At 46.6% G+C, this 13,334-nt stretch overlaps 1 protein-coding gene across 3 annotated transcripts in view; it reads right to left on the reverse strand.

Moving 5' to 3' along the window:
• Positions 1 to 13,334, reverse strand: part of cntnap3 (contactin associated protein family member 3) — a 226,201-nt gene that overhangs the window by 146,154 nt on the left and 66,713 nt on the right. For all 3 annotated transcript variants that reach the window (XM_046306791.1, XM_046306790.1, XM_046306789.1), the window contains exon 3: positions 4,931 to 5,124. In XM_046306791.1, the coding sequence (XP_046162747.1) occupies positions 4,931 to 5,124 (194 nt within the window). The remainder of the gene's footprint in view (positions 1 to 4,930; positions 5,125 to 13,334) is intronic.

The following is a 13,334-nucleotide window of genomic DNA, read 5'->3' on the forward strand; positions in this document are numbered from 1 at the left end:
CGCCAGGTTACCTGCCACCCCATGTAGACCGCAGTAGCGTGCCGTGGGCCTGGGGCCTGGGCCTTCAGTGAAGTCCTACACAGTCCCACCCGAATAAATCCACCTCTTATTACCATCATTATGGTGCCATGGCTCTAGACACTATACATTTAGACAGAAACGTAGTATAACCAGGCGTTGCGTCACCTTGAAATTGGCATTTTTATTCAGAGAATTGCAGGGGAAGAGTACAATACCTTTTCATTGTGCAGCTTCGTTGCCCTGCGCGCTTGTTCGTTGAGCTGTAGATCCACTCGGGTGTCCCCAAATGTTTTCAAAAGCACCATTGCTTGTAAGTGCCCAGCCGTACTTTGGTGTCTCGTTGCTGCCTTGGTTAGACAACTCAAGTTTGCAAAGCCAGTGTGGCTCCAAACACCAAATCGATCACTTGCAAATAATAGGCATTCCCAGCAGTACAGTTTGCAGTGCTTCTCGGAGCCTGTGAGCCATTGATAGCGCTCATAGTTGGAACTCTGAAAGTGGCGAACAAACCCCTTTCCCGCCTGTGACAGGCTTTGTAGCGTCGGCGTCGACCTCTCCTGACAATGTCTAACTTTTCTTGAAAATTTTGTCTTGAGAATGGCGTTATAATTATATCCTCGACCAAATCGATATCTTCTCCTTACGCAATTGTGAGTTTAAAAACAGCTTAGTAGTACGCAAATGAATTTGTTTATCAAATTCAGTTTCCTAGTTCTGAGATTCTGCATAGACCTACCCATATAGGACCTGCCTCTCAATATTGGTAATCCAACCAAAAGACGTGCACGCACTACGCCTGCTAGCTGGCTCCTGTGTAACACTGGAGCCAGCCAGCAGGCGTAAAATAGCCAACTCTAAAGCTGATTGGTTGACACTAAATGTTAATTTCCATTCACTTTAAGCTACAAGCGCCCACACTGTTGATTCTGAAGGCCTGAGGGCAGATTTTAGACCCCTGGCAACACATGATGGCTGAATATGATTGGATAAAAGATCTAACATAAAGACCAGCCCTCCAAATCTCAACCTGGGGCTGGAAGCAGTGCAACCAAGAGGAAAGCTATGAAATGAAGAGTGTAACTCTTACTCTGGGGAATAATTTAATACATATTGATGGGAAAATATATTTAAAAAAATATATATTCTGATGATGTTTAGGCCAGCAGAGAAGGCCTTGCTGGCCCTGACGGCCCACCACTGGTAGACCGAGTTAAGTGTAATTGCTGAGCAACTCAGCTATAAATGTGCCCTTTCAAAGTAAACTTCGTAGATTATCCAAAACACAGGACATTGTTCACTGTCTCAAGTGTCCTTGTCTGCTGTGATTGGGTGTGGGAGAGGCAAGAGACTGTGAGGAGAGGGAAGTCAGTGCTGGCAAGGGCAGCAGCAGTGTTGATCTACAGGTGAGAGAGTGAGTGACTAAGATTACTTATCCTGTAATGTGAAAATAAACAGTCACAAAACTGTGTGTTCCCTGTCAAGGGAATATATATATATATATATTTGTATACATATTTTACTGATGTTGATAGTGGTAAAAACAAATACAAATTTGGCTTCCTTTGGAAACCAGTCATGTACAGCATACACATCACATGACATCAACCTGTGCACTCTCTGACTTCAGTGATCATCACGTACTTGTAATATAATATAATAATAATAATAATATATGTCATTTAGCAGACGCTTTTATCCAAAGCGACTTACAGTCATGTGTGCATACATTCTACGTATGGGTGGTCCCGGGGATCGAACCCACTACCCTGGCGTTACAAGCGCCATGCTCTACCATGCTCTACCAACTGAGCTACAGAAGGACCACCCAGGACCACCTGGGTTAAAATAGATTAAGTGGAACTAGGCCCTGCATTTTCAATGTACATAGCTTGAATGAATCACGTAGATTTGGGCAAATGTGATTTTTGATAGAGCAACTGACTGTAAATGTGTCTTTTAAAGTACACTTTATAGGTTATCCAGTAACACAGGACATTGTTCACTGTCTCTGTCTAGTATGTCCTTGCCTGCTGTGATTGGGTGCTACAGAGAAAAGCAACCGTAAGAAGGGGTCAGTGCATGCAGGAGCAGCGGCAGGGTTGGTATAGAGGTGAGTGAGAGGAGAGTTATTCTCAAAAAGGGGAAAAAATGAGTCTCACAAAACTGGAGTCCCTTTCAAGGTGTATATACAGTATTGTACTGATGTATGTATGAAGGTGGCAAAATGTCGGCATGTGATGATCAACCTCTCCACAACACCAATCACGTCTACAAATCATATTTGTTTTACCCTGCAGCATTATAATACAACTGTCTTCATCTTCTGTGTCTTCTTAATATTTGCAGTGAATTACCTTCATTAATGATGGTGACGACTTACCCTTTCACTTATCCTTCCACCTATATCCTTCCACCTATAGTGTTTTCAGAATAACCTTACATATACCCCTCAAAATATCCCTGAAGAGAGGCATAATAAGTCATGTCAAACTGTGTTTCCAGGGGAGGACCCATCTAACCGCCCCACCACCACAATCGTGTCCCTAGTGTAGTCATTTCTAAAAAACTTTATTGCTACAGTATGTTGAAAAATTAATTTGTATTGCCAAGAATAGTATAGTAAAGTTATTATATAACTAACTTTGCCTCATAAGACTGAGGAGAACACATAGCCGCATTGATGAAGTGGGTTCTGAAGAATGGTTTCAGTAAAAGATAAACAGATTAATAAGAAATGTAATACTGAAGCTCTCCTTCTCATGTTTTGCTGGCAAACACTTAGATCTACTCTATGAATAATGAGCGTAGTTAACCTCTCTGATCCTAACTTATGTGGCTAATAAGACATGGAAATATTACTGTGTCCTATTATTTGTCCTCTCTTCCAGCTCTCTGGCTGCGTCCCAAATGTATGGGTGTGGGCCCTGGCCAAAAGTAGTGCACTAAATAGGGAATAGGGTGATATTTGGGACACAGACCCTGTCTCTCTTTAACAAAGGTTAATAATGGGGTCATCACCCTGGAAGTGCCCTACTCACTATATAAGTGCCCATCCTCCCATTAAAGTTGACACTGGTTGGCGTTTCAAACTCCAAAATAATACCTAATTATCATAGAATTTGCTAACTATTATTGCGAGATCAATAGGAGCCAGTCCAGTAGCTCCTTCTCATGTTGGCTAGGGGAGACCATACTATACCTTATGTTGGGTTGACATGAGAGGTGTGGTTGCACACTGTATAGATAGAAGCCCTTTTACACTGGCTAGCATCAGTTGGACCTAAAGATGCGGTTACAGCAATGTGTGTGGCCAGCAGCAATCGATAACCACATGACTTATTCAGTACCCATCCCGAGCCTTTCTCATAAGAGTAATGGGGACTGTTTCCCCCTCCAGTCACCTGCCTATTGTAAAGGAAATCAATGGAACCCACTTCAACTGAAACTTAAAATGAAAAGTGAGGTCTGAGGTGGCATTGGAATTTTCAAAAATGAAGAGCTGTGTGCGATACTGTCCTGGAGTCAGAACTGAGATTCCTCTAGATAGGCCAACTGCAAAACAAAAATGTGCTTTTTGGTCTTAATTTAAGTTTAGGGTTTGGCATTAGGGTTAGCAGTGTGGTTAAGGTTAGGGTTAAGGTTAAGGTTAAGTTTCAAATCTGATTTCATGACTTTGTGGTTTGTGGCTATGCCAGCTAGTGACCACGCTGCAGAGCTGTCTCTAGAACAAGATTCATAATGAAAAATGCTAACTTGCATCTTTAAAGAGGGAGGATGAGCCATGCGTCTGGTGAAGTGGAGCATTAAGCCCAACAAATTGCACTGCCTCCCTGCTGAGGAAGCTCAGTATGCTGCATCTCATTTGTGTGTGTGTGTGTGTGTGTGTGTGTGTGTGTGTGTGTGTGTGTGTGTGTGTGTGTGTGTGTGTGTGTGTGTGTGTGTGTGTGTGTGTGTGTGTGTGTGTGTGTGTGTGTGTGTGTGTGTGTGTGTGTGTGTGTGTGTGTGTGTGTGTGTGTGTGTGTGTGTGTGTGTGTGTGTGTGTGTGTGATAAAGCTCATGAAGCAGCATCTCATTTGCTCCTGGAGTGAGGTGTCCCTTTGAAATATACCCAGAGTCAAGGAGCAAATCTCTCCATTGCCTGCCCCCTATCTGAAAAGCCTTTGCTCATGGAGAGAGAAAGAGAGTGAACAACACACTCATCTCTAAAACTTCAACTTACTAAACCCTATCTGAAGAAACAAAAAAAACACATTAGGACTTTTGACCGATACTGATGCTAGACTGCTACTGTCATCGACTGTCATCGACTAACTGGGAAGACTAGCATCTGGAGTTTAAAAATCCTTAAAAAGGTTTTTAGGATTTATCATAATATGTGCAGACACTTTATGCTAAGTACTTTTTATAATATGCATAGTCAAACTGCGAGTAGATGAGAGTAGTAGTTGTGAAATACATTAATTTAATTGACAATCTCTCATTTTCTCCTCCTCATGCCAGCTAAAATTATCAGAATGTTATTTAGTACAGAAAGCAAGTAACAAGGATGGTAACACTAAAAAGCAGCTACATCTAATAATTACCTCAGTCAACAGTACAGAGCTAAGCTGAGCTGTTCCTGCCTTCCGGTGTTTCATCTATTATTCATTGATAGTGAAAGGACTCTTATGAGTCTATTTGTGAGTTGGCTACATGGTGTACTGGTCTGCATCTGAAATGGCTCCGTATATAGTGTGCTACATTTGACCAGGGCCCTTATCTAGGCTCGGCCGCAAGCTTCCACCTCGCCACAACGTGAGCCTGGGAGCCGAGGGTAGCTCTGGTAAAACGTAGCACACTATACAGGGAAAAGGGTGCCAATATGTGCCATTTTATACACAGCCATTATGGTCTTGTCCCACTGACTTACCCGGATGTTGTCCTCCTGGCGGTACTGTTTCCAGTTGCAGCCCGTGTCGCTGAACATGAGGAGGAAGGAGGAGACCCAGTCTGAGCTGCCATAGCGACCCTGCGTGGCCACGGCTGTGATCTCTGTCCGCTCCCCCAGGTCCACCTCCAACCATTGGTACTTATTAGACTCCACAGGAGACCAGCCTCCAGCACCTGCAGGAAATACCGCACAGAGATACCACATATTGTAACTCTTTGGGAAGGTTTCTCTGACACAGATTAAGCCCAATAGTGAACTAAAGAGCATTTCCAATGGAGATTATCCAAGATGTAATTTATTGTTAATAATAATAATAATAAATTAATAGATTGTTGCGCAGCATTGTGCCTCTCAAAATAGTGTTACCGTGAACCATTTAAGAGGAGCACATGCGTAAGACATAATCAGTGTACACATACAGTACAGTGTACAGTACATGATCAGTACAGTGTATATGCTCAGTGGGAATGAAGCAGTACAGTGCATATCCTCAGTGGGAATGAATCAATACATTGCATATCCTCAGTGGGAATGAACCAGTACAGTGTATATGCTCAGTGGGAATGAATCAGTACAGTGTACTGCCCGTTCCATGATCTCGCCATCACGGTTGACAACTCCATTGTGTCCTCCTCCCAGAGCGCTAAGAACCTTGGTGTGATCCTGGACAACACCCTGTCATTCTCAACCAACATCAAGGCGGTGGCCCGTTCCTGTAGGTTCATGCTCTACAACATCCGCAGAGTACGACCCTGCCTCACACAGGAAGCGGCGCAGGTCCTAATCCAGGCACTTGTCATCTCCCGTCTGGATTACTGCAACTCGGTGTTGGCTGGGCTCCCTGCCTGTGCCATTAAACCCCTTCAACTCATCCAGAATGCCGCAGCCCGTCTGGTGTTCAACCTTCCCAAGTTCTCTCACGTCACCCCGCTCCTCCGTTCTCTCCACTGGCTTCCAGTTGAAGCTCGCATCCGCTACAAGACCATGGTGCTTGCCTACGGAGCTGTGAGGGGAACGGCACCTCAGTACCTCCAGGCTCTGATCAGGCCCTACACCCTAACAAGGGCACTGCGTTCATCCACCTCTGGCCTGCTCGCCTCCCTACCACTGAGGAAGTACAGCTCCCGCTCAGCCCAGTCAAAACTGTTCGCTGCTCTGGCCCCCCAATGGTGGAACAAACTCCCTCACGACGCCAGGACAGCGGAGTCAATCACCACCTTCCGGAGACACCTGAAACCCCACCTCTTTAAGGAATACCTAGGATAGGATAAGTATTCCCCCCTTTAAGATTTAGATGCACTATTGTAAAGTGACTGTTCCACTGGATGTCATAAGGTGAATGCACCAATTTGTAAGTCGCTCTGGATAAGAGCGTCTGCTAAATGACTTAAATGTAAATGTAAATGTATATCCTCAGTGGGAATGAATCAATACAGTGCATATCCTCAGTGGGAATGAAGCAGTACAGTGTATATGCTCAGTGGGAATGAAGCAGTACAGTGTATATCATCAGTGGGAATGAACCAGTACAGTGTATATCCTCAGTGGGAATGAACCAGTACAGTGTATATCCTCAGTGGGAATGAACCAGTACAGTGTATATCCTCAGTGGGAATGAACCAGTACAGTGTATATGCTCAGTGGGAATGAAGCAGTACAGTGCATATCCTCAGTGGGAATGAACCAGTACAGTGTATATGTCATGTTTGTCATTTATTATCATGTCTTGTCCCTGTGCTCCCCATGCTATTCGTTTCCCTCTGCTGGTCTTATTTGGTTCTTTCCCTCCTATCCCTCTCTCTCCCCCTCCCTCTCTCACTCTCTCGCTCTCTCTTCTCTCTGTCGTTCCGTTCCTGCTCCCAGCTGTTCCTATTCCCCTAATCATCATTTAGTCTTCCCACACCTGTTCCCGATCCTTTCCCCTGATTAGATTCCCTATTTATTCCTTTGTAATCCGTTCCTGTTCCGTCGGTTCCTTGCATTGTATTCACGATGCTGTGATTGCGTTTCGCCCTGTCCTGTCGTGTTTTTTGCCGTGATTGTGTATCACCCTGTCCTGTCGTGTTTTGTGCCTTCTTCAGACGCTGCGTGTGAGCAGGTGTCTCAGTTGACTACGGCCTGCGCCTACCCGGCGACCTGCAGTCTGTGGCCGCTTCTCCAGTTGTTTTCCCCTCTACTAATCTAGAGGATTTCAGTTATTCGGTTTTGAACATTAATAAACTCTGTTTCTGTTAAGTCGCGTTTGGGTCCTCCTTCACCTGCATGACAGAAGGAACCGACCAAAGAATGGACCCAGCGACTTCAGACGCTGTTTACACTGCCGTCAAGATCCAAGGAGCCATGCTCGGCAGACACGAGCAGGAATTGTCTGCTGCTCGCCATGCCGTGGAGAACCTGGCCGCTCAGGTTTCCGACCTCTCTGGACAGTTCCAGAGTCTACGTCTCGTGCCACCTGTTACTCCCTGGCCTGCCGAGCCTCCAGAACCCAGGGTTAATAACCCACCTTGCTACTCCGGGCAGCCCACTGAGTGCCGCTCCTTTCTCACGCAGTGTGAGATTGTGTTCTCTCTCCAACCCCACACATACTCTAGAGAGAGAGCTCGGGTTGCTTACGTCATTTCACTCCTTACTGGCCGGGCTCGAGAATGGGGCACAGCTATCTGGGAGGCAAGGGCTGATTGCTCTAACAGATTCCAGAACTTTAAAGAGGAGATGATTCGGGTTTTTGACCGTTCAGTTTTTGGTGAGGAGGCTTCTAGGGCCCTGGCTTCCTTATGCCAAGGTGAACGGTCCATAACGGATTATTCCATTGAGTTTCGCACTCTTGCTGCCTCTAGTGAGTGGAACGAGCCGGCGCTGCTCGCTCGTTTTCTGGAGGGACTCCACGCAGCGGTTAAGGATGAGATTCTTTCCCGGGAGGTTCCTTCAGATGTGGACTCTTTGATTGCTCTCGCCATCCGCATAGAACGACGGGTAGATCTTCGTCACCGGGCTCGTGGAAGAGAGCTCGCATCAACGGTGTTTCCCTGCTCCGCATCGCAACCATCTCCCTCCTCTGGCTTTGAGACTGAGCCCATGCAGCTGGGAGGGATTCGCATCTCGAATAAGGAGAGGGAACAGAGGATCACCAACCGCCTGTGCCTCTATTGCGGAGTTGCTGGACATTTTGTTATTTCATGTCCAGTAAGAGGCCAGAGCCCATCAGTAAGCGGAGGGCTACTGGTGAGCGCTACTACTCAGGTCCCTTCATCTAGATCTTGTACTACTATGTCGGTCCATCTACGCTGGACCGGTTCGGGTGCTACATGCAGTGCCTTGATTGACTCTGGGGCTGAGGGTTGTTTCATGGACGAAGCATGGGTTCGGAAACATAACATTCCTTTCAGACCATTAGACAAGCCTACGCCCATGTTTGCCTTAGATGGTAGTCATCTTCCCAGTATCAAATTTGAGACACTACCTTTAACTCTCACAGTATCTGGTAACCACAGTGAGACTATTTCTTTTTGATTTTCCGTTCACCGTTTACACCTGTTGTTTTGGGTCATCCCTGGCTAGTATGTCATAATCCTTCTATTAATTGGTCTAGTAATTCTATCCTATCCTGGAACGTTTCTTGTCATGTGAAGTGTTTAATGTCTGCCATCCCTCCCGTTTCTTCTCTCCCTACTTCTCAGGAGGAACCTGGCGATTTGACAGGAGTGCCGGAGGAATATCATGATCTGCGCACGGTCTTCAGTCGGTCCCGAGCCAACTCCCTTCCTCCTCACCGGTCGTATGATTGTAGTATTGATCTCCTTCCAGGGACCACGCCTCCTCGAGGTAGACTATACTCTCTGTCGGCTCCCGAACGTAAGGCTCTCGAGGATTATTTGTCTGTGTCTCTTGACGCCGGTACCATAGTGCCTTCTTCTTCTCCGGCCGGGGCGGGGTTCTTTTTGTTAAGAAGAAGGACGGTACTCTGCGCCCCTGCGTGGATTATCGAGGGCTGAATGACATAACGGTTAAGAATCGTTATCCGCTTCCCCTTATGTCATCAGCCTTCGAGATTCTGCAGGGAGCCAGGTGCTTTACTAAGTTGGACCTTCGTAACGCTTACCATCTCGTGCGCATCAGAGAGGGGGACGAGTGGAAAACGGCGTTTAACACTCCGTTAGGGCATTTTGAGTACCGGGTTCTGCCGTTCGGTCTCGCCAATGCGCCAGCTGTTTTTCAGGCATTAGTTAATGATGTTCTGAGAGACATGCTGAACATTTTTGTTTTTGTCTATCTTGACGATATCCTGATTTTTTCTCCGTCACTCGAGATTCATGTTCAGCACGTTCGACGTGTTCTACAGCGCCTTTTAGAGAATTGTCTCTACGTAAAGGCTGAGAAGTGCTCTTTCATGTCTCCTCCGTTACTTTTCTCGGTTCCGTTATTTCCGCTGAAGGCATTCAGATGGATTCCGCTAAGGTCCAAGCTGTCAGTGATTGGCCCGTTCCAAGGTCACGTGTCGAGTTGCAGCGCTTTTAGGTTTCGCTAATTTCTATCGGCGTTTCATTCGTAATTTCGGTCAAGTTGCTGCCCCTCTCACAGCTCTTACTTCTGTCAAGACGTGTTTTAAGTGGTCCGGTTCCGCCCAGGGAGTTTTTGATCTTCTAAAAGAACGTTTTACGTCCGCTCCTATCCTCGTTACTCCTGACGTCACTAGACAATTCATTGTCGAGGTTGACGCTTCAGAGGTAGGCGTGGGAGCCATTCTATCCCAGCGCTTCCAGTCTGACGATAAGGTTCATCCTTGCGCTTATTTTTCTCATCGCCTGTCGCCATCTGAGCGCAACTATGATGTGGGTAACCGTGAACTGCTCGCCATCCGCTTAGCCCTAGGCGAATGGCGACAGTGGTTGGAAGGGGGCGACCGTTCCTTTTGTCGTTTGGACAGACCATAAGAACCTTGAGTACATCCGTTCTGCCAAACGACTTAATGCCCGTCAAGCTCGTTGGGCGTTGTTTTTCGCTCGTTTCGAGTTTGTGATTTCTTACCGTCCGGGTAGCAAGAACACCAAGCCTGATGCCTTATCCCGTCTGTTTAGTTCTTCTGTGGCTTCTACTGATCTCGAGGGGATTCTTCCTTATGGGCGTGTTGTCGGGTTGACAGTCTGGGGAATTGAAAGACAGGTTAAGCAAGCACTCACGCACACTGCGTCGCCGCGCGCTTGTCCTAGTAACCTCCTTTTCGTTCCTGTTTCCACTCGTCTGGCTGTTCTTCAGTGGGCTCACTCTGCCAAGTTAGCTGGTCATCCCGGTGTTCGAGGCACTCTTGCGTCTATTCGCCAGCGCTTTTGGTGGCCGACTCAGGAGCGTGACACGCGCCGTTTCGTGGCTGCGTGTTCAGACTGCGCGCAGAAGAAGTCTGGTAATTTTTTTTCTGCTTCTGCTCCTGGTCTTGCTGGGTCTCAGTCTGTTCCCTGCCATCGCATCTCTCCTGTTCTTGTCCCTGCCCTTGCTGTGTCTCAGTCTGTCCCTAGTTCTCATTTTTTTTTAGAGTAGTACCCTAGTTTCCCTTTTTATCGTTTTTCGTTACGGTCCTGAGGAGAGGAGTTGGGTTCTTTCTCGGGACGTGCTGGACCGTTTGATCTATGATTTCCTCCGTTGCTGCCAGTGTTCCTCCTCGAGAGCGCCAGGAGGCGCTCGGTGAGTGGGGGGGTACTGTCATGTTTGTCATTTATTATCATGTCTTGTCCCTGTGCTCCCCATGCTATTCGTTTCCCTCTGCTGGTCTTATTTGGTTCTTTCCCTCCTATCCCTCTCTCTCCCCCTCCCTCTCTCACTCTCTCGCTCTCTCTTCTCTCTGTCGTTCCGTTCCTGCTCCCAGCTGTTCCTATTCCCCTAATCATCATTTAGTCTTCCCACACCTGTTCCCGATCCTTTCCCCTGATTAGATTCCCTATTTATTCCTTTGTAATCCGTTCCTGTTCCGTCGGTTCCTTGCATTGTATTCACGATGCTGTGATTGCGTTTCGCCCTGTCCTGTCGTGTTTTTTGCCGTGATTGTGTATCACCCTGTCCTGTCGTGTTTTGTGCCTTCTTCAGACGCTGCGTGTGAGCAGGTGTCTCAGTTGACTACGGCCTGCGCCTACCCGAAGCGACCTGCAGTCTGTGGCCGCTTCTCCAGTTGTTTTCCCCTCTACTAATCTAGAGGATTTCAGTTATTCGGTTTTGAACATTAATAAACTCTGTTTCTGTTAAGTCGCGTTTGGGTCCTCCTTCACCTGCATGACAGTATATCCTCAGTGGGAATGAACCAGTACAGTGTATATCCTCAGTGGGAATGAACCAGTACAGTGTATATCCTCAGTGGGAATGAATCAGTACAGTGCATATCCTCAGTGGGAATGAATCAGTACAGTGTATATCCTCAGTGGGAATGAATCAGTACAGTGCATATCCTCAGTGGGAATGAACCAGTACAGTGTATATCCTCAGTGGGAATGAACCAGTACAGTGTATATCCTCAGTGGGAATGAACCAGTATAGTGCATATCCTCAGTGGGAATGAACCAGTACAGTGCATATCCTCAGTGGGAATGAATCAGTACAGTGCATATCCTCAGTGGGAATGAACCAGTACAGTGCATATCCTCAGTGGGAATGAACCAGTACAGTGCATATCCTCAGTGGGAATGAATCAGTACAGTGCATATCCTCAGTGGGAATGAATCAGTACAGTGCATATCCTCAGTGGGAATGAATCAGTACAGTGCATATCCTCAGTGGGAATGAAGCAGTACAGTGCATATCCTCAGTGGGAATGAATCAGTACAGTGCATATCCTCAGTGGGAATGAACCAGTACAGTGCATATCCTCAGTGGGAATGAATCAGTACAGTGCATATCCTCAGTGGGAATGAATCAGTACAGTGCATATCCTCAGTGGGAATGAAGCAGTACAGTGCATATCCTCAGTGGGAATGAACCAGTACAGTGCATATCCTCAGTGGGAACGAAGCAGTACAGTGTATATCATCAGTGGGAACGAAGCAGCTTTGCACTGCGAGACCTAACCTGAAAACATCTACATCCATTATGGAGCTGGTGGCAAAACGAGGATGCATGATCCGCCAGCAGGTACTGTGCAGACAGTAATACTTGAGAAATGTGTCATTGACATTCAGGGCCATTTTGTGAGCTGGAGTCACTCTCCGTTGTATGATAAAGAAGAGGAGTTTTGATCATGCAACTAGTTAAAATGTGCAAAAGTGTCCAAGTCTCTCACATTAAAGTAACCACTCAAACTGGAGCTCTGCATGGTCATGACTGCAGTAGTTTATATAGTCAATCCCTAAACAGACACTTGTCAAGTGCAGTATCATTAGCTGCTTTTTGCGGGGAAGATTTTACTTGCAATCACTGTGATATATGATGGTTGTCTTACCTACCTTAGTTGAATGTACCGACTAAGTGGCTTTAGAAAAGAGCTTCTGGTAGGTAAATGACCAAACGTTCATGTTAATGTAGATAGAAGAAAAATAGAGCAATCTGATCAACAGAGTGACCTATTCCATGAAACATCACAACAGGTTGTGGAACAGGAACAGGCATTTGGCTTCTGCAAGAGCCAGGAGGAGGGAGAGAGGGAAGCCAGCCGGATAGAGACATGAGGAGGAGGGAGAGAGGAAAGCCAGTTGGATAGAGACATGAGGAGAAGTGATGAAATGGCAGACGCCGCCATGAGAAAGGAGGTATGACAGGATGAGAAGTGTGCTAATGTCTGTGAGAGAAGGGAAGCATAAAGTGCTGAGTCGGGCCAAAGTGCAGCCTCAGAGCCCTGGACGCCAGATGGACAGAACGGGAGCAGAGCTGTCTAGAGGAGGTGCCCAGGCTTCCAGCAGGGTCGGCACAAAGACAGAACACAAGACAGCTAGAGGGCCTAGCACAGAAATGACTCATACCGAAGCTGCCAATATAAATGCCCCAATAAGCTGCAGCATGCCTTACTCTATACAGAGAGAGAACACACAGAGCCTTTTAAGTACCCAACACAAAGACACCGAGGTTAAAGACCATTTAACATTTGTTACCAAGTTGATGTCATCTAACTAAGCTGATGCAAATAGTCTCCAGGAACCCCACAGGGACTTAGGGACCAGATTCCACTGATTCTCCACCCTTAATATTCCTACTTTACCGTTTATATAACCGTCTGTTGGTTGTACTCACACTACTGTCTGGTCTGGTCCGGGTTAAGGCAACAAGCTGCCTGTATAGGTTGGCATTTAGGACATGAGGCAGTGAAAGGCCTGGTTTAATAAGTACTTAACTTTAGTAGCAGACAGACATTGCCATTGACACAGCGATGAGAGGGAGAGTGAACACGTTGACCTTTGTTCATTACTGGTGA

This window comes from Oncorhynchus gorbuscha, linkage group LG16, assembly GCF_021184085.1.
Source record: "Oncorhynchus gorbuscha isolate QuinsamMale2020 ecotype Even-year linkage group LG16, OgorEven_v1.0, whole genome shotgun sequence".
NCBI classification, from domain to species: Eukaryota; Metazoa; Chordata; class Actinopteri; order Salmoniformes; family Salmonidae; genus Oncorhynchus; species Oncorhynchus gorbuscha.